The following is a 27,919-nucleotide window of genomic DNA, read 5'->3' as shown; positions in this document are numbered from 1 at the left end:
CATGCCCCCCCCCTTTACATACATGGTATTTCCACCGTTTTCAGCGATACAGTACGTGCAGTAGACCGATAGCGTCGATCTGAGCTTCTCCCTCTTGGTCCCAATTAACCAATCCACTTTGATTGGCAATTCGAATCAAGGGTACGTTGCCCTTGTGTTGCGATCCCGAGCCTTGGCTGGGGAGTCTAAGTCTCCTCCAGGATCTGTATGGGGCCTGCGCTTGCCTGCCGCGGGCTGAAAAGCCCCGGGTCCTGAAGCGGAAGGAAAAGAAAAAAAAAGGTCTTTGGATGATCTCGGCCGCTTGGCGCGGTACTGCCTTTCTTCTGGGAGGGAGGGGGGACGGGGGACCGGTTGCCATGACGACGAGGCCATGCTTCTGCGCAGCCTGGAAACGCGGGCCCGTTATAGAGGGTCCGGCGAAGCCGTGGGGGTCTTGACGCAGGCGGTGGAAGAATCGGAGTATCCGAAACGCTGAAAGACTCGAAAATGAATCCAGCGGGTGGTGGAATCAAGGACCGCAGGGCAGCAGGGGGAAGGGGACTTTACGCAGAGGGTTGCGGGTGTCTGGAACAGGCTGACGCCCCAGGATACTTCAGGGAAAGATGTCGGATGTCAGCGGGCAAGACGGTCGAACAGAGTTCCTCTCTTCCCATCCCAAAATGGAAGAGAGGGGGGGGGGTCTGCTCAGGAGCTGTCGATTGACAAATCCATATCAATTCGAGAGCAGGTCTTCCAGTATCCCCCCCTGCATTCTTAACCCTTGTTTTTGATTGTGCTAACTGTATCTCTTCCTCAAGGTAGGTAGGTTTGCTGTTAGATAATAATCCAATTTCTGGTCATGCAAGGCGAGTTACAGCACGCACCAATTGTTACAGATTGTCTGGAATTAATTTGATGGTCGTTCCGGGGCCATTGTAAATGCGTCTTCAACGCAGAGTGCGGTCAATCAAGCAATTGTTCTACCGAACAGGAAATGGACCGTGATGCTCGGGTGACGTCACCGGAAATGGACGCGCGGCACCTGTTTCGCGAGGAGAGGCGCGCTTGCCTAACGAAGGTAACTTTTTATTTTTTTTTTAAAAAAAAGGGTTTAAATTAAAATTCCATATACTTCGCAGGTTTTTATTAAACGGTCGATTAGCTACAGCCTTTCCTTTGTTTTACAAGCGTTTTGTTGTTAAGTGACGGAGAACTGCTCTTAGCGTTATATAGATATATATGTGCACGTACATTTATTTTTATTGCTTACTTTAAATAAGAAAGGTCAGAAATATTGAACTGGCACTTTTGTGCGACTGTACTATTTTTCCCTCCTGTATAACCAGGAATTTGCCGGCTTAGCTTTTTCTCCTAAAAACTCTAGAGAGCCTTCCCTGGAGTTTGTTGATAAAAACAAAAGCTAAAAGCTGAGAGGATTTTGTAATTTTCAAATATAATCACACACTTTTAACAGGCATGCGTGTCGCCTTCAAAAGCAGTCGCGTCGTCCCCTCTGCATTGAAAAGCAACAAGACAGGATTCCCGGTTATTATATCTTTAAAAGCCAGGCTCAGACGCCATAGAAATATATAAAAACAAACACACACACAGCGGAGACAGAGCAGTTGATTAAAATGGGTTGCGCAGGAAATTAATGTGAATCTGGCGTTTGTGGTGAACGGAATAAAAAGTCTTTCTGGCCGCAATCTGGCGTGAACTGGTTTGATCTTTCCCCCGGTCTGTTAGGAATAATTCTAATAATAACTCCTTACACTTCTATAGCGCCTTTCTGGACCCTCCACTCAGAGCTCTGTACAGGTCATGGGGATCCCTCTCCACCCCCCAGCAGTGTGTACCCCCACCTGGATGAGGCGCCAGTCCGCTCCCCACACCCCAGCTCTCAGTGGGGAGGAGAGCAGAGTGATGGAGCCAGTTCAGAGAGGGGGGTTATTAGGAGGCCATGATGGGTAAAGGCCAGGGGGAAAATTTGGCCAGGACACTGGGGTAACACCCCTACTCTTCTCGAGAAACCCCCTGGGGTTTTTAATGACCACAGAAAGTCAGGACCTCGGTTTGACGTCTCATCCAAAGGACGGCGCCTGTTTACAGTCTAGTGTCTCCCGTCACTATACTGGGGCATCAGGACCCACACAGACCGCAGGGTGAGCGCCCCCTACTGGCCCCACTAACACCTCTTTCAGCAGCAACCTTAGTTTTTCCCAGGAGGTCTCCCCTCCAGGTACTGACCAGGCTCACACCTGCTGAGCTCCAGTGCCTGTTTACAGTCTAGTGTCCCCCGTCACTATACTGGGGCATCGGGACCCACACAGACGGCAGGGTGGCTAGGGAGCCAGAGCCTATCCCAACAAGCACTGGGTGCAAGGCGGGGTACACCCCGGACAGGACACCAGTCCATCACAGGACCCACCCACTCACGATTCCACCAGGGCCAGCTCCCCCAGAAGCCACCAGCCTGCCTTTGCACCGCGGGAGGAAACTGGAGCACCCAGAGGGAACCCACACAAACGCAAGGGAGAACATACAAACTCCACCCAGACAGCACCCCGGCTCCAGAAATTGAACCCAGGGCCCCAGCGCAGGGAGGCAGCAGTCCTCACTCCTGCCCCACTGGGCTGCCCCTCCACAGCCCCCTGCATGGATCGGCTCAAGTGTCGCTCCGGTACAGCAGGACCTCTGGAGATCAGATAGATCGATAATACTTTATTAATCCCGTAGGGAAACTGAGGAACGAAACGGCGCTGGTCCTTGTACACGCACGCAACCAGATGCAAAGGCCGCTGCTGCTGCAGGAGAAACCTCAGTACAGTACAGGATAGCCTTATTCACTGCTACTGCGGCTCGCTCAGCCCAAACGCCAGCGAGGCCCGAATCTTCTGCTCCGTCAGCACTCATCCCCTACTAAACACATCAGACAAACAAACAGGCTCATTACGAGCCCGACATCTCGGCACATAGGGGAGAGAAGGGGGGTGGGACACAGGAATAGCTCGCAGGCGCTTGCAGAGCACTTCGGTAATTGTACCCTCTAATGGGATCACTCTTCGTACACGTCTGGTTAATATCCCACAGATTTGTTCGAATGACACGCTCTGTGGTGTTGTGGGCAAGCCTCTCTCTCTCTCTCTCTCCCACTCCCTCTCTCTCTCTCTCCTCTCTCTCTCTCTCTTTTTCGCCCCGCGTTTGGGTCGCCTCGCCGGGAAAACAGTGATTTTCGGAGACGGTCGTTTTTCATTTTGCATGAGGTCAAGCGTCAAGTCAAGTCTGTGGTATACAGCACGGAGACGTGGGACAACAAGGAACACAAACTTCCAACCTTCAGAAAGAAATGCCATTAGACTGTAGTGTACCCTGTGTAATCCATCTGTCCATTTTCTAACCACTTTATCCAGTAGAGGATTGTGGGGGAGGTGGAGCCTATCCCAGCAAGCTATGGGCACAAGGTGGTGGTACACCTTGGATGGGACGCCAGTCCATCTCCACACACACACACACACACACACACACACACACACACACACACACACACAGAGCAAGCTATGGGCACAAGGTGGGGTACACCTTGGATGGGACGCCAGTCCATCTCCACACACACACACACACAGACAGACAGACAGACAGACAGACAGACAGACAGACAGACAGACAGACAGACAGACAGCAGGTGCAGTTTTCCCCAGAAGCCACTTCACCTCCCAGCATGTCTGTGGACTGTGGGAAGAAACCCACATGAACTACACAGGGGAGAACATGCAAACTCCACCCAGCGTGGCACAACCATGCAGTCTCACTCCATCAAAAACATAATCTGACAGTCTGGCTTTTAAAATCCTCCTAGCAAGGCGCCTCACCCTGTTTAATTGGACACAAGCTGCGACCTTTTTGCAGCGGATCGGAGATATAATGCACTTTCTTAAATTGGAGGAAAATTTGATCCGCACAGTTCCGCCATTAAGATTTTTAAAGCTTGGCAACCGTTTCTGCACTATTTCGAGGCTTTGAGCCTCTCTCCCACACGCTACACCTCAGTCTGTCACTGACTGGCTCCTCAGATGCCACTTGAGAGAACTGACATGGTTTTCTTCGCTTCCTAGAGACTGTTCGGTGCAATTAGTACTTTGCAATGCTCTTTTCTGGGGTTTTTCTGCCTCTTTCTCCTTTCGTTTCCCTCCTTGTTGAGAGGGACGTGGGCAAGGGGATTGTGAATCCTGTGTTTTTCCTTCTCGTCAGTTATTCTCAGATACAGCCTGTATCCTGTAATGTGTGACTTTACGCATCGTGTACTTTTGTTGGTTTAAAAAAAAACCCCAGTAAGACCGAGCTGGATGAGATACTTGATCAACTGAATGACCTGCTCTCATTTGTAACCTATAGTATGTTCTTTAATATAGGCCAGGAGGCCCCACAGATCACCCCCAAAATCCTTGGGATGGGGTGTTGAGGGCGTACCCCCTTGCTGACAGCAGAGCCAGGGCAGTGTCACCGGGGGTCACTGATGAGGGTGCTGTTTGTCACGTGTAGGTGAGTGTCCTGCCAGGGGTCATCATCTTGACCGAGACCTGGCTGGGGTAAGGTAATTAACTGCATCCGATGACCGGAGGTATTTAGCGAACAGATCCAAAAGTGCTGCTTGGCTTGCTGGTTCACCGGACGGCCTTTCTCTCAGTGCTGTCCTGCTGACTGGTTCATTGGACCGCCTGTCTCTCAGTGCTGTCCTGCTGACTGGTTCATTGGACCGCCTGTCTCTCAGTGCTGTCCTGCTGACTGGTTCATTGGACCGCCTGTCTCTCAGTGCTGTGTGGTTTGTTGGACTGCCTGTCTCTCAATACTGACTGCTGCATTGGACTGCCTGTCTCTCAGTGCTGCCTGGTTTGTTGGACTGCCTGTCTCTCAATACTGACTGCTGCATTGGACTGCCTGTCTCTCAGTGCTGCCTGGTTTGTTGGACTGCCTGTCTCTCAATACTGACTGCTGCATTGGACTGCCTGTCTCTCAGTGCTGTGTGGTTTGTTGGACTGCCTGTCTCTCAATACTGACTGCTGCACTGGACTGCCTGTCTCTCAGTGCTGCCTGGTTTGTTGGACTGCCTGTCTCTCAGTGCTGCCTGGTTTGTTGGACAGCCTGTCTCTCAGTGCTGCCTGGTTTGTTGGACTGCCTGTCTCTCAATACTGACTGCTGCATTGGACTGCCTGTCTCTCAGTGCTGCCTGGTTTGTTGGACTGCCTGTCTCTCAGTGCTGCCTGGTTTGTTGGACAGCCTGTCTCTCAGTGCTGCCTGGTTTGTTGGACAGCCTGTTTCTCAGTGCGGCCTGGTTTGTTGGACTGCCTGTCTCTCAGTGCCGCCTGGTTTGTTGGACCGCCTGTCTCTCAGTGCCGCCTGGTTTGTTGGACCGCCTGTCTCTCAGTGCTGCCTGGTTTGTTGGACTGCCTGTCTCTCAGTGCTGCCTGGTTTGTTGGACAGCCTGTCTCTCAATACTGACTGCTGCATTGGACTGCCTGTCTCTCAGTGCTGCCTGGTTTGTTGGACAGCCTGTCTCTCAGTGCTGCCTGGTTTGTTGGACTGCCTGTCTCTCAGTGCCGCCTGGTTTGTTGGACCGCCTGTCTCTCAGTGCCGGCTGGTTTGTTGGACCGCCTGTCTCTCAGTGCTGCCTGGTTTGTTGGACTGCCTGTCTCTCAGTGCTGCCTGGTTTGTTGGACAGCCTGTCTCTCAATACTGACTGCTGCATTGGACTGCCTGTCTCTCAGTGCTGCCTGGTTTGTTGGACAGCCTGTCTCTCAGTGCTGCCTGGTTTGTTGGACTGACTGTCTCTCAGTGCTGCCTGGTTTGTTGGACTGCCTGTCTCTCAGTGCCGCCTGGTTTGTTGGACCGCCTGTCTCTCAGTGCCGCCTGGTTTGTTGGACCGCCTGTCTCTCAGTGCCGCCTGGTTTGTTGGACAGCCTGTCTCTCAGTGCCGCCTGGTTTGTTGGACAGCCTGTCTCTCAGTGCTGCCTGGTTTGTTGGACAGCCTGTCTCTCAGTGCTGCCTGGTTTGTTGGACTGCCTGTCTCTCAGTGCTGCCTGGTTTGTTGGACAGCCTGTCTCTCAGTGCTGCCTGGTTTGTTGGACACCCTGTCTCTCAGTGCTGCCTGGTTTGTTGGACAGTCCACCCTGACAGATGGATTTGAATGGTTAGCTGGTGGGCTGGACTGACTAGTGGACTAGGCTGGACTGAGCAAGACCTTCCTGAGCCAGATGAACTGTTTGGTATTCAAGACCAGCACGTCCCGCACAAATAAGCCCGTGCTTAATACAGAGATGTCCAAATTCCAAAACTCTGCGCCTGCTGATGTCTTGCCTTCCAGCAATATATTCTAATTGATAAAAATGGGATCTTACATGTGTTTGATTACATGTGTACAATATATACATTATACAATAATGTGTGAGGATTCACAATAAGGCAAAGGAACCATCTGTATTGGGCACGTTTATCATCTCATCCAAGGGCGGTCGGTTGTGCTCGAGTCATGACAATGTGTACCCTCCAGTACCTTCACAAATTCGCTCATCCACAGTGTTGTTCACATGGATCTTCCTACACTTACCTGCAACATTTTAGAGTCCAGCGTTTTCCGTTGGGTGGCCCTCTGTCCTTTAAGTGGAGCAGCAGCTTTTCAGTGACCCTGGGTGTCTCTAACCCCACTCCTGGAGAGCCCCAATCCAGTTGAGTTTTATAGATCACCCTAAATTACTGTAGGTTTTCTAGACCTCTTCCCCTGGAGGTGACACAGTGGCCATTCTGCACCAGCAGCCTCATCTGGGAGACACACAGTGTTCAATCTGCACCAGCAGCCCCCCCTGGGAGACACACAGTGACCATTCTGCACCAGCAGCCCCACCTGGGAGACGCACGGTGTTCATTCTGCACCAGCAGCCCCCACCTGGGAGACGCACGGTGTTCATTCTGCACCAGCAGCCCCCACCTGGGAGACGCACGGTGTTCATTCTGCACCAGCAGCCCCCACCTGGGAGACGCACAGTGTTCATTCTGCACCAGCAGCCCCTACCTGGGAGACGCACAGTGGTCATTCTGCACCAGCAGCCCCCACCTGGGAGACGCACAGTGTTCATTCTGCACCACCAGTAGCCCTACTTGGCAGATCAAGGGCAGGAGTGAGAAACTGCTTCACAAATTCAATTAAGGGGGGGGAAGTTTTAGGGTGGCCATAATGTTAAAACCCTGAGTGGAGTTTAACACCCCTAATCGTACAGACAGCTATGGGATCCTTAAGGACCAGATACTTGAACCGAGGTCCCGATGTCTCATCCAAAGATCAGCGCCTCCTACAACACGATTTGAACATTCTGGACCAGAGGGAAGAGTGCCCCCTACTGGTCCACCAATATCACTTAGAGCAGAACCATATTTTCTTTAGCGATCTCCCACCCAGTACTGATGAGGCGCAATTTTGTTTTTTGCTGCTGGTAGCAGATAGGATCAGGCTATAGGGTAGTAACTCCGCAGTCAAGGGAATGCTGCTCTTGAGGTCTGTAGTGCATTAACATTTTTTTGCTTTGTCCACTTAATTTATCGCAGACAGTCCATGGTTCTTATACCAATGCATTTCTGCTGGATTGAGACTCACCAGGCATAGGGTTGGAGATCTCTGAATCAGAGGTCTTCAGCTTCTGCTGAAATCGAACATTTTTAATTGGAAAAAAAAACCACGCTGTTAATAACTAAAAGCATCTCATTAAGAGCGTTGTCGTTATCCAAACATAATGGGTCATGTTGTTTTAGATGAAACTCACACAGTAATGTAGTCTTTTCCAGTCCTTTGCCCTAGGATTTATGATCTGTGCTGTTTTATAATTTAATCGTGACAGAGCTTTAAGTAATTCTGGGCTCTATTTGATCCTTTAGCTCGGAGGATGTCCAATCCTGGTTTTCATTCCAGCTCAACCCTTAACGAGCTCTGGGTTTAAAGAGCCCTGGATCACCTACTGACATACCTGCATTCCAAATGAAGGGATTTATTTCTTGGTAAACTGATGACAGACTTGAATGTGTTTTAGCAGGTGGCATGTTAAAAGGGTGACCTTTTAAAAACCTAGATTTGTGGGTATCCTGGTACAGTGTCTGCCAGAACTACCCAGTCCTGGTTCCGGGGGCACACACACACACACACCTGCTCGTTTTCATTCCACTTGATCTTAATGACCTAATAGAAGCCTTCATTGAGTTTATAAGCCACTCGATTTGTTAACATCTGCTTGTGTGTTTGTTGATTCAAATGCGGGATTTGATTTGAACTAGGAAATGCAAGGTCTGAAATCTGAGAACAGTCACCCAGTTCAAATTCATCCTGTTATTAAGTCAATTGCTAGTTCAGTAACTGAAAACTTGGCTGGAACAAAAACTGCCCAGTGTGTGGGTCTCCAGGCGGCCCAGGGTTGGGAACCCCTGGTGTTTGTTATGGGAGAAATACAGAGCAATCACGTGACCCCATATTGTCTGTGAAACTATGACTAAAGGTTAGGTTATTTCCATTTTACTAGAGGTGGACGTAGTGGTGCTTAATAGTTTTGTGTAGTGATGTTATGTGATATTACAAAAGCTTTGGTCCGAGTTGGTGAGCAGCATTATTCAGTGATCCTACTTTCAGGGAGAGCAGGTGAGCAGTGTCGTTCACTAGTCCTGTCGTCAGTCAGAAGGGGGTGAGCAGTGTCGTTCACTATTCCTGCCGTCGGTCAGAGCGGGTGAGCAGTGTCGTTCACTAGTCCTGCTGTCGGTCAGAGCAAGGTGAGCAGTGTCGTTCACTAGTCCTGCCGTCGGTCAGAGAGGGTGAGCAGTGTCGTTCACTATTTCTGCCGTCTGTCAGAGCAGGAGAGCAGTGTCGTTCACTATTCCTTTCGTCGGTCAGTGGATGAGCGGTGTCGTTCACTATTCCTGCCGTCGGTCAGAGCGGGTGAGCAATATCGTTCACTATTCCCGCCTTCAGTCAGAGCGGGAGAGCAGTGTCGTTCACTATTCCTTCCGTCGGTCAGAGAGGGAGCGGTGTCGTTCACTATTCCTGCTGTCGGTCAGAGAGGGCGAGCGGTGTTGTTCACTATTTCTGCCTGTCGGTCAGTGGGTGAGCGGTGTCGTTCACTATTCCTTCCATCAGTCAGAGCAGGTGAGCAGTGCTGTTCACTATTCCTGCCATTGGTAGGATCAGAGCGGTGAGCTCTTCACTATTCCTGCCTTCAGTCTCTAATCTTGCTGCAGGTGTACAGTAACACTTTATCAGGTGATCAGGTGTTACTGTGTTATTTTAACTGTGAAGACAACAAAGTAACGGATGCCTTTAATGAAATTTAATATTAACACTTAAGGAATGTTTTTGTTATTTCTCTGCTTGAGCATACTCAGTTTAACAACAGCATAATGTATTCCTGACATTGTATTCAGTGGCAGTTTTACAATCCCCATGTCCTGTTTCAAAAGTGACGTGATGTCCTTGGACTCCTGTGGTTATCCCACCGAGACAGTGCAACAGCTGTTCTCAAGAACAAAGCACATGACGCATCAGGTTTAAGAAGTATATAACCAATTGTATTTTTTCCCTCTGTTAATGTACACATATTTAGATTTCATCTCACTGGCAACACTTTACAATAACATTTAATAAGAACAGGAAGATACTGGGAGTAGCCTATGGTTGTACAGTTTGTAAAAAAAAAAGTAAAAAAAAAAGAAAAATATGAACAGAAATATAAATAATAAGTCAATAAAATGAAGGATCCAGCTACCTTCTTCAAATGGGATCAGATTTTGACAGAAAACATATGGAAAGTGAAACTGGGCTTCAGTTTTCTACACCAAAGTGTGATATCGGCACAGATTTGCTTTAACAATGGAACCAAGTGTTAGTGGGTTGAATTCCCTCTAACTGTTAAGAGGAGAGCATCTGAGATGTGTTTAAACCCAAATTACGGCGGTCATGTAGGAAAAAAAGCATACAAATTTGAAGTTTCTCAGACTAATTTTTTTTTGTCATTCTGAAACAGGAATGGTTAACAGGGAAAACACGTTATCCTCGGCAATGGGGGATGAGAGATTCAAATATTTAGACATTTCACAAACTTTTTAAAGGTTTTTTTTTCTTTTCATGTTAACAGTTTTTTTTTAATGGACTCAAGAAAAAAATTGGAATACTAGAGTTCTGTCTCATCTCAAGAGGACCCTGGTCTCCTTTTTTTTTTTAATTTTCTCTTCACAAGTGTTATTCAGGCGGCGTTTTGTCCGTCATCGGTTTCATTCCGGTCTCGACCGATGGGAAAAACGACGAAAAAGTCGCCTTAAAAGTCGGTTAGGTTTGCTTTCCGCCTCCTTGTCAAGACTATCGAAGGCTTTAAGCCTTCCGCAAGAATGTCCTCCGCTCTTTTAAGCCGGTAAAAATCCTCGTTTCCTCGCTTTAATTTCGTTCCCCAGGAAAAACAAGATGGCTGCCTGTCCCCCCCGTTAGCGTCTTGTCGTCGTCAGGGGGGAGTGGGAAATATGTCTCTTTGAAATGAACAAGTGTCTCTTCGCCTGGGTTATTTCCCAGCGCCAAGCACCCAGTTTTGTTTTCTCAATAAGCTTCCAGGTAGTCCACAGGTGTCTGAAAGGTCTTTACATATATATTTATACCAAAGTCTTTGACGCGGTTTTGATTCTTTTTTAAATTATTAAATAACTGGCGCCGTCCGTCACGCCACCCGGCTTCTCTCCCCGGTCTTGAGGAGGGGGTGGGGGGGTGGGCGGAGACGACGATGTAGCTTCGTCCCCCACCTTTTTTTTTCGTGTCACTGAAACGGCTTTTTTTTTCTTCTTTTGTACAGGAATACTACATGCTTCGAAACACAGCAAAATAATGTCGCATTAGCACCTTAGTCGGACGAAAGAGAGAGGCGGGAGAGAGGGAGGGAGAGACCCAGAGGTGGAAAAGGTAGCAGCTGCAGGCTGGGACGACGGTTAGCATTTGAGGCTTTTTTTCCCCCCCATTTCGTTCCGATATTCTTGTCAATATTGTTTTTTTTTTTTGCAGGCTCTTTCTAAAAGCGATGCCGGGCTGGGGGACCCCGTCTCTCCAGACAGGAGTCCATTGCCGGCTCCTTGTCGAGAGACGGTTTAGTTCAAACGGTTCGTTTTTTTTTTTAAACAAAACGCTGTCAGCCCCCTCCTGTCTTTTTTTTTCTCTTTTACTGCCGTCAGATGCACTTGATTTCTTTCATAAGGGCCCCTCAGGCCTCCGAGAAAAAGGACAGGAAGTCGGGGGGGAGCAGCCTTCGAGCGCAAGATGGCGGCGTTTCCGCCCGCTCAGCGCCTCGCCGGAGAGCGGGGTTTATTTCCCTTCCCATTCTGTCGCAAACGCCTCGGCAGCAGTCCATTAAGTTTGTTGCTTTCGCGAGGTGGGGGGGAGGGGGGGCGTTTCAGTCGCGAATTAACTGGAAACGGCGGAGACTGGCCACACACACACACGACAGCAGGGGGGAAAGGAAAAAGAAGAACGAGCCTCTGGAGGGCGCCGCGATCCAGCCCCGGGCTTCCCCTTCCTTTCCTGGCCGGCCGTGTCTCTCCGTCGAAGGTGGGTGGGGTACCGCCCGGCCATTTCCCCAAGTGCCAGGCGCAAAAGAATGAACCAGGCAAGGCGAAAACAAGATGGCAGCGTCGTCGGGGATGGAGGGGGGGGCGTGGGGTGGGGACCGTTGAGATTTGGCGTTGATGCGGTCAGGGGCGAAGGGTGGTGCGGTGGCGGGGGAGGGGGGAGCTGGCATTGCCCAAGGCTTGTTCTCCTCCCCCCCCCCCCCCTCCCTCTCGGTCTGCCTCTCCCCTCCGGCCGCTCTCAGACGTAGTACTCCTTGTCCTTGTTCTTCTTGTTCTTGGTGGCGGTCTTGGCGGCGCCGGGCTGCTTCTCCTTGACCACGGCGCCGTTGCTCTGCGCCGCCGAGTTGCTGATGTAGTTGCGGCTCTGGTCCACCTGGTAGGAGCCCTCGTCCCGGTTGCGGTACTTGTACATGGCGTAGAGCAGGATGAGGATGCAGAGGGCGGCGGCGGCCACGATGCCCACCACCATGCCCGTGGTGCTGCTGGACTCCCGGATCACCTCCACCGCGCCGGGGGGGCCCCTCTCGCCGGGGCCCGTGGGGTTGGCTGTGGGCAGATTGTGGAAATTGGGGGGGTAGGTTATACCGGGGTGGGGGTGGTGCCGGTGCCGGCCGCCGTGGTCGGGGTCGAAGGGGGTGGGGGCCGGGGGCAGCAGCACCTGGTCGCGGGTGTTCATCTTGCCGGCGGGGATGTGCCCGCCGGGCTTGTGCTGCCGGTGGAGCTGGTCGGGGTTGGGGGTGGGGGACGAGGAGGAGGAGGAGGAGGAGGAGGCGGACGACGAAGACGAAGGGGAGCGGGAGTTGGGCTTGGGGAGGAAGTGGCGGTCGCCCCGGGGGTGCTGGGCGCCCTCGGCGCCCCCGCTGGCGGCGGGCGGCGGGGGCAGGACCGTCCTGTCCGTGACCAGCGGGGAGTTTTTGTAATAATCCTCGTCGTCCGACTCCGTCATCTCCCCCGAGCCGTAGGCCGAGACGTCGATGGGGTCTTCGCAGTCCTCCTGGTCCGGGGGGCAGGGGGGCCGCACGTTGGGCAGGGTCAGGGACTCTTTGGTGGTCTCGAGCAGGGTGAGGAACGGGCGGTACGTGGGGGGCGGGGGGATGACGGGGTAGCGGGTGGCAATGGAGGGGGGGTCTAGGGAGTCCACGGTAATTATGGGCAGGACTAATTCACCTCCTAGGATTAGAGAGAGAGAGAAGGAGGGGGGGGAGAGGGAAGGGGAGATGGCGTCAGTGCAGCACGGAGCACGTCCCCTTGGGACAGAAACCAGCAAAAAAAAAAAGAAAACCAACAACACCACAAGAATATCCTCAGTCAGAACAGCACTAAGACTTAGCATTTAGTTATTTCTACAGTTAGATTTTTTTTATTTTTAGTTAGTGGCTAAAATTCTATTTATAAAGAGTTGTATACGCTGACTGTGCTGAACCTGCTCTATATCTCTAACATTATAGAGAAGTCTAGGTTAAGTATGGACAATTAGCTCATTCAGACTAGAAACTAGATTCACTCCTCAACACCTAGAGGTAACAGTAACTGCAGTATGGTATGGCTGTACTGGTAACTATTCTTGAAAGAACAAACTAGACAACAGTTCAACAGCTAAAACATTTTATCTCTCTCTCTCCTCTCTCTCTCTCTCTCTATCCCTAATGTCTATTCTGAACTATTCATTTTAATTTTTTTTCCCTGTTTTTTTTGTTTGTTTGTTTAAATAAGATAGCAAACCACGGAGTTCAGGTCACTTACATCAACAAATTGGCCGCATGATTTTAGCATGAAAAAAAAAATTACAAAAAGAAAGCTGTGTAAGATTGTTCTCGGATAGTAAAAAAAAAAAAACAACTCCCCCACCCCCATTTGACAAATGATCCTTTTCTCTAGCTTTTTTTTTTAAAAAAAGATTAAACATCCGTCGTCATTTCACAAGAGGGCAGCCTGATGTTAGCGAGTTACTGTCGGATTTGAGTTATTTCACGGACACTGGGTCAAAGGCGAGGGTGGGATAGCAGATTTCCTCCTTTGAGTGGCCCCCTCCCACCCCTAACCTTTTAACCTTTCAACTTTGACCCCCAGAATGTTCCTAAGCCACCAGGGATAGAAATTACATCTGTCATCAAGGTGTAATTTTGAGAAAAAAAAAGTTCTTTTTTTTTGGGCCTTGATCAGGGACAGATGGTTGTTAACCCTGATATACTGCTGCTTCTTCTGGTATGTGTGTAATGTGCTGTGTGTGTCCCTTGATGTCGTCTGGGGCGGCGATACAGCGCTCGCAGGGTTACAGGGTACTTGGGGCGTCCCACGTCCGGGACTCGAGGTGTTAGCTGTTGGTGACACCAGAGGCTCCTAGCCCAGCGCTGGCGATTTCAAGACGATATATTTAAAAATGATATTATGCACTTGGCTATCCATTCGTCATTTTGTGAACGCGTTTCTCAATCTCAACGCTGTTCGTTCCGGTACGTTAAAGTGCATGAAAATCAAAGTAAGACGTGCACAGCGTGCAAGTTCTTTAACAGGCCTTAACAGCAAGAAACAGTTTGACTTTGTCCTCGCACGTTAACATTTAAGTGCAAGAGATCAGCTTTTGCCTGAATGAAGTTCCAGTTCAGGACAGACACTTCCCTAATGAAGGTGAGACTTCCTGCCACCGTGTAAAATAATAATAATACATTTAATTGATATAGCACAATTCAGTTGCATCTTAATATAAAAAAAGCTGAAAGACAAGTCCTGGAAATAAAAAATTACTAAGAAGAAAGGGAAATCAGACGGTTTATGTGCTCTAATCACTGTAGAATGACTTATAAAATCTTTTGTTTTGGGGAATCTAATTCCTTTCCCTCACAATAGGTGGGTGTTGAAGGGCGAGAGGAGGAACAAGAAGGAAATCTGCATTTTTTTTCCCTCCCAAAAGGAATATATGAATATCCTGTAACAAGAACAGTGATGTTTTCTTTTTTTTTCCCCGCTCGGACAACAGACAGTCTGTTGGGTACACTTCTCGTTCCAGACCGGGCTGAAGATGGGGGAGAAGGAGGGTGATTTTGGGGGAGGGGGGGTGTAAGGGGTTCATATACGGGGGACCTGGACCCTGTGTTTCTGGGTCCCGGACAGGGTGAGAGACAGAAGGCTAAACGGGCCGGGATACCGGTCCTTTTCTTTCTGAAGCACATCTGCTCTGCGGTGAACCGAAAACCGAATCCTAAAGCGGAAATCTAGCTTCTGCTTCTGCTTCTGCCCCCAGATCAGGAAAATGACATTTATGAACACGTTCAGAATTTGCATCAGGGCACTTTTAACCACAAAGCCAGAGGTGAGCTGGATTGTGGGAAAACATACTCAAAAAACATTGTTTTTACAGTTTACAGATCACCCCCCCACTGACCCCACATTCTGGGTTTAAAAAGCGAAATCGGACTCTCCCACACCTGCACGACTTGCACGAGGGGGTCAGATGCTGGGGGGGGGTGGTGGGGCGAGGGGCGGTGGGCAGTTGTGGAGTCGGGGTACGAAGACGGAGCTGCGCCCACAAGCGAGTGTGGCGTGAGCGATGGGTGTGGGAGGGGTTCGCTGCACGGGCGACTGAGACTGGGCCGTCTTCCTGGGGGTGATCGGTCCTCTCAATTCCTAACGTCGAGGAGGCACACGATCGGCTCGTGAAGGGGTGAAGGGTCCGGGTGGGGGAAGGGGGGGGCAGGGATTCCCTAGCAGGGCCAGGCTAGGGGGGGGGTCATCACTGTCCGCTGGCAGGCGACTTCCTGCGCAGCCTCGAGCTCAGCTCCACCGGTTCAACACAAGGGCAAAGATGCTTTGACGCGGTATCCAATAGAAAAAATAAATTCCAAATAAAATCCCCTCCCTCCACCCCCTTCCCTCCCCCCCTGTCCCCGTCCCCCCCACACTACCCAGAACAAAAAAAGTAACTCATGTGCAAACAGGTACATCAGGCAAAGAAAAAAGCCTAAAGAAATGCACTAAACCTTTGTTACTGGAGTCTGCACACAAAGCAAGTTTGGTTATGGAAACAAAGCAGAAGGGGTTAAGGATTTGCTTTTTTGTGGGAGGAAATACAGGTGTTAACCTTTCCAGGCCCACAATCCCCCCCACCACCCCCACAAACACACACAGGTTATCTGAGGGCTTCACAGGCAGAGAACTGGCCTTCCAGAACAAGAGGTGCTTCTGTGTGCATCTGAGGGAGGCGCCCCGCCTGTCTGCTGGCTCTGTGGAAACGGGGCGGCTTCTGTTTGAAAGGTAAGCTCTCGGCCAGCCCCGCCTCTCCGAGCGGGGACCTGTGCGTTCCCGAAAGCCTTCCCCTTGATTTCTTAAATCAAATTCTTGAGGCGGTTTCATTTTTTTGCCCCCCCACTGGAAATCGCCAGTTCGCCAGCGGCTCCGTCGCGTCCCGGCTCGCTCCCGGGCCGAACGCGGGTCGCCCTTACTGGACTCCTCCTGCCCGTACCTGACGGGAGCCACCCCCCGGCATCACCCTGTTGCCCTTGCTAATCCCAGTCCCGCCACTGGGGGGGGAGTACTCTGCCGATGATCCACAGCAGAGGGGGCCGGGACAGCCGCTGCCCAGACACGGATCACTTTCCAGGGCGAGGGTGAGCACCCAGAACTTGTCTGGCGGGCCGCGGGGCTGTACGCCCCTCCCTCGCAGCACCACGCCTCCGTCCGCTGCAGCGCGGGGAAAGACGGGCGTAGGCACGCACCCCCCCCCCGGTCCATTTCTATTTCTCCTACGTGTGCTGCCACCCCCGCCTCCCCCCTCCAGAAAACAGCAATTTAGTGAACAGCGGATGAGCCCGTTGGGAGACTGTTTCCCACCAGCGCTTGATCCCCAGACAGCCCGGCGGCAGGGGGCGGCGCTCCGATGGGAAGCCCACCCCGAGCTCGTGCCCGGTCCCGCGGGCCTGGGCGGCCCAGCACAGCGGCGCCGATCTCTCTCTCCTCCCTGCGCCAACGGCGGCCCTCCCTCAGATGCAACGAGCAGACCCCTGGTTGTAATGTCGGGGGTTGTGTGTGTGTGTGTGTGTGTGTGTGTGTGTGTGTGTGTGTGTGTTGGGGGGGGCGGGGGCATTGCACACTTAACAGTACTATGGTCTGGGGGGGGTCCCCTGCGGTGGCGGGAGTAACGTGGCTGAACCTGAGCACTCTGGGAGCTGGGGCAACTGAGGGGGTGGGGGGCGTTTGGGCGTTTCTCATATGCAGCTGCGATTGGCCAACTGTGATCCCTGGACATCAGGCAACGGTAGTCCTTGTCATCAGAGGGACATAATAGCACAATGGACACTACCCCACCCACCCATCCCCAAGCCATCCCCCTGCATTCTCTGTTCACGATATTTAAAAGTAGCATCAGCAACGACAATCACACAGTTACAGGCAACCAGCTCTGTTTTTAATCCTTTGGGGGCTCGCTCACTCTCATCATGAGGGGTCCGGGGGGGTGGGACGGGGGACGGACACAGTGAGCCAGCAGCAGAGTTTGGGTGGGGGGGGGTACCTTCTGTAGGGTTATCTGCCTGCAACAAACTCCTGACCCAGACTGCTGCGCGTTAACACCTGCTGTATCGGTTGTACACTCTTCGGATGCGGATGCCAAATAGAGCTTTTGTCTCTCACTTGTACTGATGGCGCATTTACTGCTCAAAGCACGTTCTAGCATAGTGGGGGTGCTTTTGAAAACGAGCTATTCCAGTTGCTGCAGGATAGATTTTGCAGGACTGTAATCCGCTATCCCCCAGACAAGCAGTGTTAGTCTTTCCCGTGGTTGACTTAGCTACAGGATAGGGATAAGAATAGGGGTTGTTTGCATCATCACCAGTGCAATGTAGGGACAGTCCTGGATAGGCTGCAGTGTGGTGAAGGTTTCCATTTACCATCGGCTTGTCCCGATTTAATTCAACTACCAGATGCCAGAACCGGTCCAATACCCATCCCTGGTACTGGAGATTTTCTGCGGTGACCTCTAGGCTCTGGGATGGAGCTATGTACCATACAGCGCAGTGCTAACACTTAAATCAGGGGTGTGTGGCTCCTCTCTTGGAGAGCCCAGTGTCTGCTGGATGTTGTTTCGCTGAGCTTTTGATTATGCAACTGGCTTAATTAATTTACTGCATCACTGCAGTACTTCTAATCAGACTCCAAGGTGTTTTTCCAAGTAACCGTCATTTTGAACAAGTGGAGGTTTTGAGCAGTAAACTGTACAAGACCCGTAGAGGGAAACAATCCTATGTCTAATCTAAGAAAATAACGAGGTCAGTTGTTCAAATTGACTACGCAGTCAATTTTGGAGACTGGAAGAACCTCCAGGAATTGAGTTGGTCACGTTATAAATAAATAAAGATTTCCTGCCTGAAATCCTTATTCTAGTGCCTCACAGGAATACACAGGAGGTAATGCCAAACTCAGTCCCACAGAATAAGAACAATCTTTTGTCGCCACTCTTGACATGTCATTGTCTGAACACACTGGAGTCGGGTCATTACAGCCGGCGTAGTTTCTGAAACCCTTAGATCTGAAAGGGGGGCACTCGTCTTTCATCAGCAGCCTCTACGATCAAATAATCATACAGGATCTATACCAGACAGGATATATGATAACCAGCAACTGGATAGAAAAAAAAATGGCTATTAGCTCTGGGCTCCAGAATTAGTGTTTGTTTTTAATTTTCAGCCATCTTTATTTTGTAGCTTGACACGCTCGAGATGTTAATGTGCATCTGGCAGCCTGGCATTCAGTAGCTCCAAGAAGAGTGTTATAGTGGTCATAAAATCTAGAAAGCTGTTAGTTTGCCTTTTATATCGTGAAAACGCAGGCAAGACAGTGATTTCCAGTTTACTCAGTTGCAGCTGACCTTGTAATAATAATAATAATTGCTTACACTTATATAGCGCTTTTCTGGACACTCCACTCAAAGCGCTTTACAGGTAATGGGGACTCCCCTCCACCACCACTAATGTGCAGCCCCACCTGGATGATGCGACGGCAGCCATAGTGCGCCAGAACGCTCCCCACACCCCAGCTCTCAGTGGGGAGGAGAGCAGAGTGATGAAGCCAATTCATAGAGGGGGATTATTAGGAGGCCATGATTGGTAAAGGCCGATGGGAAATTTGTAGGCCGGCAAACGCTAATGATCAAAGGGCATCTTACTGGGAATGACTTCTGGTTAACGCGGTGAGCTCTCGTCAATGAAGGATAAACATTCAGCAGCCCGAGAAACCGCACGAGAAGACACAGAGGACGTAGGAGGAACAGAACAGAAGAATTGGGTTCTGATCAGTCCGGGAGACCAGATTCTGCCATGTTAAATAATTCACCTTTCCTTTTTAGCATCCAGGTGACAGAAGGGAGATTTGGTGCCGGATTGTAATTCTTCTATTTAGGATGCAAGACACGTGTTTCGTTAGTGGGTTTTATATAGGGTTTCATATCGGTATTCTAGGATTTCAGGTTACTGGAATAACATTCGTCTGCGTCTTAAAAACATGGGACTCGGGACACCTTGTTCTGTACCGTATACAGAATAATGTCTTATGCTGTACGTGGTGATGTTGTGGAATGCGCTGTTTAGTTTTAAATTAATATTTTTAACCTACGAGTCCTTGTTTGCCTCTTTTTGACAGAGCCGTGCCAGAGAGTAAAGAACTCGCGGGCCTCAAGTTTAAGCCAGCCGCTTGACGTTCAAGTGTATTTGATCTGAATTGTTTTATTTCCTGCTCCTTTATGTTCCTGACACCTGGCCCTCTTTATAACCAGCGGACATCCTTTGTGACCCCCCCGTGTGCCAAGTGGGCATGCCCAGACTGCAGTGGGTTTCTTATTTAGGGCGGAGCTGTGGCTCTGTGGTTCAGGATCTGCGCCTGTGGCTGGGAGGTTGCCGGTTCAAATCCGCAGCCAGCAGAGGAATCCTACTCCGTTGGGCCCCTGAGCCAGGCCCTTCACCCCAGCTGCTCCAGGGGTGCCGTACAATGGCTGACCCAGCGCTCTGACCCCCAGTTTCTCTCTCCCTGTCTGTGTGTCTCATGGACAGCAAGCTGGGGTCTGCGAAAAGACACATTCCTCATGCAAGAAATTGTAAAGGGTTAATAAAGTGATGTTATTATTATTATTGTTGTTTTGGCCAGTGAGTGGATTTTGCTGTGATCAGCCTTGCGCTGCTGGGATGGGCCCAACAGGTTGAGGAGAATTGCTGGGGTTGGAGGAGACCACCCCTGTGGGAACTTTAGGGGGGGGGGGAGGGGGAGCCCAAATACTAAGATGAACACGTGAGGAACGGTCAAACGCCACACAAAAGGTGCTGCTCTCCAGACTGGAAATTGCTGGGGGTTGGAGGAGACCACCCCTGTGGGAACTGTGTGTTTGTGTGTTTGTGTGTGTGTGTGTGTGTGTGTGTGTGTGTGTGGGGGGGATCCCAAATGCTAACATGAACATGTGAGGAACGTGCAAACTCCACACAGAAGGTGCTGCTCGCCAGACTGGAAATCAGGCCCTAGTTCTCTGACTGCACCAGCGTTTGTGGAATGCAGTGTTTAAGAAGGGGAACCTTTCAGCCTATCACGGAGGGAAAAAAAAATACTGCCTTTAAATGAGATCACATTGCATTTAACTGCAATAATCCTTGCATGAACACAGTACATATGCAGGAATATTGTCCCATGCAAAGTACCATTAACAACAGAAGAACAGCTTCACACTTCTCTCCGTGCCAGTGACTTAGTCTAAAGGAGCACGTGTCTTTTGTCTACATGAAGTACAGCACCCTATCGTTGAGCATGCCTGGGGTAAACGTGTTACATTTTCACCATTCTTGTGAAAACCAGAAATGCCACAACTTCACAAACGAATCTTTCTCGACGCGAAACTGCAGGAACGTGTTAGTAGATCGCTGACTTTTTTTAACGCGTGGAACAGACAACGTTTACGATGATCTGTCAGACTCTTTGGGTTTTACCGTTACTGTTAGTCGATCGTGGAATATTGTAGCATTAAAAAAAAAAACCCACACACGCTTGCAGCCTATTCATACATCTGAATCTGGAATTACGCAGCAAACGGCAGGAAACGCGACGTGAAGGGAGAAGAATCAGATCAATTGTGTCGGTTTGCAGAGACATGAATGTAATCAAATAAGGGCAATCGAAACAAACCCCCAAAATACACAAAACCAGGACAGCACAGCAGCTGCTGAGGTAGCCAACAGAGTCGTGCATTTGTGACGAGAGTCCTGTTGCTGCCCGTGTGTAACCAGCAGTATCCTTGCAATTATCTTGTTTGGATGTAATATTAGCTCGTTAAACGGCGATCATTTTTTTTTTCCTCCATGGCGCTAACGGGCTTCCGTAGAGCAAAGAGAGAGATCACAGGCATATATTAATTAATTGCACTGATATAGATCTTTTCATCCTAGAGTGCATCACCTACAGGAGAAGTCCCGCCTGGATGACAAAGAGCTGCCCTATGTTCTAAACGAATATGAACCGCGAACACTTCATTCTCAAACTGATATTGCAATTTTCGAATTATACTTCTATAAAATAAATATTCTGTACCAGTAGATCAGGGGGAAGAAACTTGGCAGATTTTAGGCAGGGCGCAATGGTTTAACAGCCCTTTAACAAACAGCGATGGGATTTTTATTGATAGCTGTGTCCTGGGTTTCAGATCTCGTCTGAAGGCCAGGTCACTACGTCAAGTCACCATACTGGGGTACTGGATTGGAAATTTGTGGTTCAGAGGGACGGTAGAGCACCCCCCTGCTGGTCCACCAACACCACGGACAGCAACCAGGAGCAGCCTAGCTGTGCTCCTGAGATCTGATGAGCTCAGACTACACGGTGAAAATCCTGCTCTATCTCTGTAAGGGACGTGTTGTGATGGGTGGCGCAGTGGTGGGCAGTCTGGGTGGAGTTTGCACGTTCTCCCATGTTTGCATAGGTTTCCTCCAGGTGCTCCGGTTTCCTCCCGTAGTCCACACACATGCCCGGCGGGTTAACTCTGGGGAAAAAGGAGGATTCTGGGAAAATTGGCCCTGGTGTGAGCGTGTGTGTGTGTGTCCCCTGCGATGGACTAGAAAATGGCTGGGATGTGATGTGTTTGAACAGTCTCACATCAAAGGGCTGCCTCTCCACGATCCCTCAGGACCCTCTCCTCCAGCAGCTAATGAGAAAGTTCAGAACATGCCACCAGCTCCGCAGGCCTCCTGCATACAGATGCGTGCAGAGGACAAATACCCACAAGGCTGTGCCCACAGCTCCGGGTCTCTCTCAAGCATGTGTTTTAAACCGGGAGAAAAAGGCCCCGTTTCCTTTGTACTGGGTGACATTAATACCGAGGTCACGGTCCCAGCTAACATCCCAGACAACATCCGGGCTGTAGTCGCCCCGGGACCCTGTGATCTGAGCAAACACCCGACTGAGCTACCCAGGAGCCCCGTTATCCCAGAGGAAGATCAGCAGGTGGGCAGGAACACAAGTGGAGGCTGTTGTTGGGGGTAGACTGCTGAGGTGGCGGCCCTACGTCTCTGGCAGTAACGTGCACTCTGGGTGTGTGACGTGCAACTATGAAGGGTTTCATGTGTGCCCAGCAGGGGGAAAACTGCTTGGAGTTTCCTACCGGAAGTGCGTTTGGGGTGTCTGCCCTTTTCTCTCCAGCAGTGTTAAATCCCTGGAGGGTGATTGCGTCCAGTAAGAGCTCTCCAAATTCATTATAAAGAGGATCGAAGTACTGGAGCATTTAAAAAAAAAGGCCACCTACCTTTTAAATTATTATTAATAATAATAATATTACAGTACCACCTTGGTTTAAGTGGCTAAATGAGAGGGGGGAGTGCTGTTCGTTCATGACAGGCATTGCAAAGGATATGCCACCATTCATGAACACTGTCACTTAAAGTACTAGAGAAATACCGAATACAGAATAATAGATCAGTCAGTGGCGACAGATCAACATTAATCCACAGTCAACAGCGCAGTACCATAATAAGACACAGTAAAGAATAATATGTAGTGTGAATTCGCTGTTCAAATCAACATTAAAGAATACAGTGCAGTACTGTAATAAGGCACTGTCGCACAATAAGGAAAAACACGCAATAAAGTGCAATAGCTCCGGTTCTACTAAAGAACTAACGCGCTGCAGAACAATCAAGCACACAGCTGAACTCCTCTACCCCGGCAGATCTCGGCAACGTTACCGGCGTACGTCGAAGATGACTGAAAACTCGAGAGCTTTTCTTTGCTCTGTTTTCCACGAGAGAACGTTCGTTCGCACTGTCCTCTTCTCACACACACACACACACACACACACACACACACACACACACACACACACACACACACACACACACACACACACACACACACACACACAAGTGAACGTGTCCGTGTGCGACACCCCCCCTGCCTCCCTCCCAGAGGAGGTGATATGCATAATGGCCACCCAGGACCAGCAGAAGAAACCCCTTCCTTCAATACCCGGGAGCACTGTGGAGGTTACAATTCAGAGAAAGCCATTCAATCCCCATTTTTCTGCTTTTCAATTAGGGACCTTCTTGCAAAAATAAGGATCAAGAAACAAGAAAGCTTCTTGAGAGAACTCTGAGCTACCACTTAAACTGCTACTGCCATTTCTATGTCTACTGCTGTTATTATAACAACACAATACATTCGCAGACATTTGGTTATTAGCAGTGCGATGGAAGGGAAAAGTTCTATGGAAATGGCCCTGGGACCTCTGGCTGTGTCTCCCATCACGGGTGTGATCCCTGGCTCAGCACCTGGAGTGGGCAAAACCTGCCTCAAGTCCCCTTTCTGTCTCTCTCCAAGGAAATATACCGTACCGTACAAACTCTGAGGTTAATGCTTCACGATCGTTTCGTTACTGAAAGCCTCTGGAGGGCAGCTTTGAGGTTACCTCGACCTGATTCTTTAAAAATCTGCCAGAACCCAAACCCTTTAACATGTTTCCTCTCCCTTTATAGATGTGACACTAAAACATAAAACGAGGGATTTGATTAAAATCAAATATGGTTGAGCATTGAGATTGAGGGATTTTAGGAGTCTCCCAGTTTCATGTCGTCACTGTGACATTCACTATCTGTACTCAAGAACCAAGCAGCATTTTATTGTGTTTTTAATGCCTCTAGAACATACTATGGAATAGTTCGGGTGGGGAGCTGCGTCAGCATGCTTAGTCTGCAAAGGAACAAGTAATAGGTTTATTCCATGCTGAAAAGAGAAGAGACAGCTGAAACGTTGTGTTTTCTCTCTTCTCTTTTTAGCAGGGAATAAACCTATTTACTTGTTCCTTTGCATATTATGGAACTGAATTTTAAAGGGCTTTTGCCGTTTCACAACACTCGGGGGCGAAACAGTTCAAAGACTATTAACGTCACTACCTATATAATGTCCATAAAAAAAGGAGCCACAGGTGTTTCTCCCTTATGAGGGATCATCGCTGTAAGATTGCAAAGAGAGCAGAGAAACGGACCCATGAATCTGCCTTGACAAACAGAGGGATCTGGCTAAGCGGCGCCAGGGGGCGGAGCAAACACAGTTCGGGGGGCGTGATCACCAACCAGGCGGGACTTGCTTGACCAATCGCAGCTGCATGTGGAAAGGGGCGTGGCGTGGGGGCGGTGTCATGTCCTGCAGGGGGAGTGGGGAGGGCGGGGCTTCAAGGTTCCACCGAATGACCAGAATGGACTCACCAGTGCCCTGCTCACACTCCTCGAGGTCTTCGTCATCACTGGGACACTCTGCCGACGCGACCAGCAGGTCATCCGTGTTCTGGAATGCGAAGGGAGGGGAGCACTCAATCAGAAAGCCCCCCACAAAATCAAAAACAACCCACAAACAGACTTCAGAACCGCCCGGTTTTTTTTTTTTAAATGAAGGAGAGTTCATCCTTATCAGCAGGACTTCAGCACATCTTGACCGATCCCCAAACATCTCTCTTTCTCCCACAATCCCAGTGGGTTACACAAGACAGCTCCTGTTCTCAGTTCTTAATAATAATAATAATAATAATAATAATAATAATAATAATAATCATCATCTTTATTCCCATGGCTATTAACCAGTTTAATCTGGACACCTATTATCTTTATTTCTTTTTCCATCAAATATTATCCTCTCTCACAGACTGCTGACCCAACTTTTTCGTCTTTTAACTGTGAGATCTAGTTAAGGCTGCTAACGTGTTTTTCTCATCTTCTGCATGTGTGTTTCCTTATTCGGTGGTAATGGGTTCAATTTGTATTGAGCGTATCACGTATTGAATATCTTTTACCTGCCTGCAAAGTATCAAACTGGCCGGACTGGTACTTAATTGATCTGAGGATCTCATTAATGTGTCCTGAGAGAAGCCAGGATATCGGCTCCAACCACATGGCTGGGCAGCTTGTTCCACACCCCCACCACCCTTTGTGTGAAGTAGTGCCCCTTGTCCTGACTGTTGGATCTCATCCAGCAGTTTCTTGAGGGAAGCCTGTGGAGCCTGTTCCACACTCCTACCACCCTTTGTGTGAAGTAGTGCCCCTTGTCCTGACTGTTGGGTCTCATCCAGCAGTTCCTCGAGGGAAGCCTGGGGGGCCTGTTCCACACTCCCACCACCCTTTGTGTAAATCAGGGCCTCCTCGGAGGATCGCATCCGGCTGCGTCTCGAAATAAGCCGGCGTTATCGGCTGCAAAAACATGGCTGGGCAGCTTGTTCCATCACCCACAACCACACAAGACAGATTGATGCCCCTTGAGGAGAACGTTTAATACAAAACGCCATAATATTAGCGATAAAAAACCTTTAATCCCGCTGGAACTGACAGACCATTAGCAGCCGGCGCAGGTCTTAGCGGATTAAGCAGCAGCAGAGCTCGGTGAAGAGCGCGCAGGGTAATATATTCATTATCTAAAGCGCGGAAGTGGGGAGGCGTAGATATTTTCCGCGTCTCAAGGTTTCAAGCTGAGATCCGCGATGTGTTAATTCATAAACGCGTTGTGATTAATTACCAACAAACCCTGCCCGAGGACTGTCAATGCAAATTAGTCGGGAGCTAAATGATAGCCTGTCACGCTTCTCCGTGTCGTCCTCTGCTGGCGCGTGCGCTGTGCCTGCCTGGGCGCGTGCACGAGAGAGAGAGAGAGACCGCGTCGCTAGAGGACGACAGAAATCGCCCCCCGGTTGAGCCTGGCAGCCCAGTGAGGAGCGAGGAAGGTGTCTGGAGGCTGGCTGGCTGGTGGAGGAGTGCGCCCGTCCATTTTCTAGACTCCCCTTCCAATTCAGGGTCGCGGGGACGCTATCCCAGTGAGCAACAGGCGCAAGGCAGGGTAATCGGGACGCCAGTCCATCACAGGGCACAGACACACACACACATGAGAGGAAACCCACCCGAACACGGGGAGGACATGCAGACTCCACACAGACAGTATCTCCCCCCCATCTCACGCAAACTCAACCTTTATCCATTCACATGCTGCAGCTTTTATCTCTGCGATCAGCGTACACAGCAGTATCCACTGGGGATCCATGTCACGGGCCTTGTGGGAGCAGCTCTTCGTTGTGGGTCGATGGAGGCCAGGATCTGCTCAGTGCCACTCGGGGCGAGCCAGGGTTCACTCAGCTTCCTGGCCCGGCTGCGTCAACCTGTGACGAAGCGGATACCTGCGGGCTCGTCCAGTTGGTGCGCACTCGCCCGGCAGGATCTCCGGGGCGGGCAGTTTTTTTAACAGATCAACAGAGGAGGAGGGCATACACAGTTCCTGTTCTCCGATGCCAGCGTAGGGATCCTGACTGATCAGTCTGATAGAGAGAGAACTGGGAGTGATTCCTGACTGATCAGACTGAGAGAGAGAGAGAACTGGGAGTGATTCCTGACTGATCAGTCTGAGAGAGAGAGAGCTGGGAGTGATTCCTGACTGATCAGTCTGAGAGAGAGAGAGAGCTGGGAGTGATTCCTGACGGATCAGTCTGAGAGAGAGAGAGAGCTGGGAGTGATTACTGACTGATCAGTCTGAGAGAGAGAGAGAGCTGGGAGTGATTCCTGACTGATCAGTCTGAGAGAGAGAGCTGGGAGTGATTCCTGACTGATCAGTCTGAGAGAGAGAGAGAGCTGGGAGTGATTCCTGACTGATCAGTCTGAGAGAGAGAGAGAGCTGGGAGTGATTCCTGACTGATCAGACTGAGGGAGAGAGAGAGCTGGGAGTGATTCCTGACTGATCAGACAGAGAGAGAGAGACCTGGCAGTGAAGGCACTGAGGGAGAAGGCACTCAGGGCTTTCTACGCAATTAGAAGGAGGCTCTTCAACATCAACCCACCAACAAGAATCTGGCTCCAAATATTTGAAAGTGTAATCCAACCCATTGCCCTATACGGCAGTGAGGTGTGGGGTCCCCTCACAGACCAGGATTACACCCAATGGGACAAACACCCCACAGAAACTCTGCACATGGAGATCTGTAGAAACATCCTCCGGGTGCAGAGAAAAACACCTAACAACGGGTGCAGGGCCGAATTAGGCCAGTACCCACTATTGATAAACATACAGAAAAGAATATTAAAGTATTAAATATTAAAGTACACCTAAAAAACAGCAGCCAAAATTCCTACCACCACAAAGCCCTGCTGAGTCAAGAGCTGAGCCCAAAACAGAGCCCCCTGAGCCAGCTGGTCCTGAGGCTCACTGACCTGAGCCACACCAACACTAACCAGCCTCAGGACAGCACTGCTAGAGCACCACAACCCAGACTCAACCACATCACAGCACAGATCAAACAGCAATATCTCACACACTGGGACACACACACACAAACACAACATAAACTGGAATGCTACAGAACCCTAAACAGACAATACAAACTAGCTGAATATTTGACCAAAATAAGAAACAACAAACAGAAACAGACCCTGACGAAGTACAGGCTCAGTGACCACAGCCTGGCCATAGAAACTGGGCGACACAGGCAGACCTGGCTGCCCAGAGAGGACAGGCTCAGTGACCACAGTCTGCACACACACACTGGACACAGGCAGACCTGGCTGCCCAGAGAGGACAGGCTGTGCTCCCACTGCCAGCGGGGAGAAATAGAGACAGAGGTGCACTTCCTACTGCACTGTGACAGATACTCTGGGATTAGAGAAACATTCTTCCCGAAATTCAGAAATCTAATCCCAGAGTTCCCACACCTGCCAGAATCACAACGGGTCCCAATCCTACTGGGAGAGGGAGGAGGGAACTCAGTTGATCTGGCAGCCCAGTATGTGATCTCCTGTCACAGCCTGAGGAACAGTGAGTCTGTCTCCCAATAATGCTCCAG

At 50.1% G+C, this 27,919-nt stretch overlaps 1 protein-coding gene and 1 long non-coding RNA gene across 12 annotated transcripts in view; one reads left to right on the top strand and one right to left on the bottom strand.

Moving 5' to 3' along the window:
• Window positions 1-968: 968 nt before the first annotated feature.
• Window positions 969-11,152, top strand: LOC148646707 (uncharacterized). The gene is made up of 3 exons (XR_015927609.1): window positions 969-1,057; window positions 4,389-4,518; window positions 10,839-11,152. It is a non-coding gene; the product is annotated as an uncharacterized LOC148646707 (long non-coding RNA).
• nrxn2b (neurexin 2b) overlaps window positions 9,549-27,919 on the bottom strand; it is a 626,275-nt gene continuing 607,904 nt past the window's right edge. For 8 of the 11 annotated variants that reach the window (XM_088608835.1, XM_088608836.1, XM_088608828.1 and 5 more), the window contains 2 exons: window positions 24,318-24,396; window positions 9,549-12,774 (listed from right to left, as the gene is read on the bottom strand). In XM_088608835.1, coding sequence (XP_088464961.1) covers window positions 11,843-12,774; window positions 24,318-24,396 — 1,011 coding nt within the window. In that variant the 3' untranslated portion in view covers window positions 9,549-11,842. The remainder of the gene's footprint in view (window positions 12,775-24,317; window positions 24,397-27,919) is intronic. The other 3 variants (XM_088608839.1, XM_088608837.1, XM_088608838.1) reach the window with 1 other exon arrangement.

The sequence above is a fragment of the Lepisosteus platostomus genome, chromosome 16 (genome assembly GCF_059453375.1).
Source record: "Lepisosteus platostomus isolate fLepPlt1 chromosome 16, fLepPlt1.hap1, whole genome shotgun sequence".
Lineage (NCBI taxonomy): Eukaryota > Metazoa > Chordata > Actinopteri > Semionotiformes > Lepisosteidae > Lepisosteus > Lepisosteus platostomus.
This window is presented reverse-complemented; position numbering and strand designations above follow the sequence as displayed.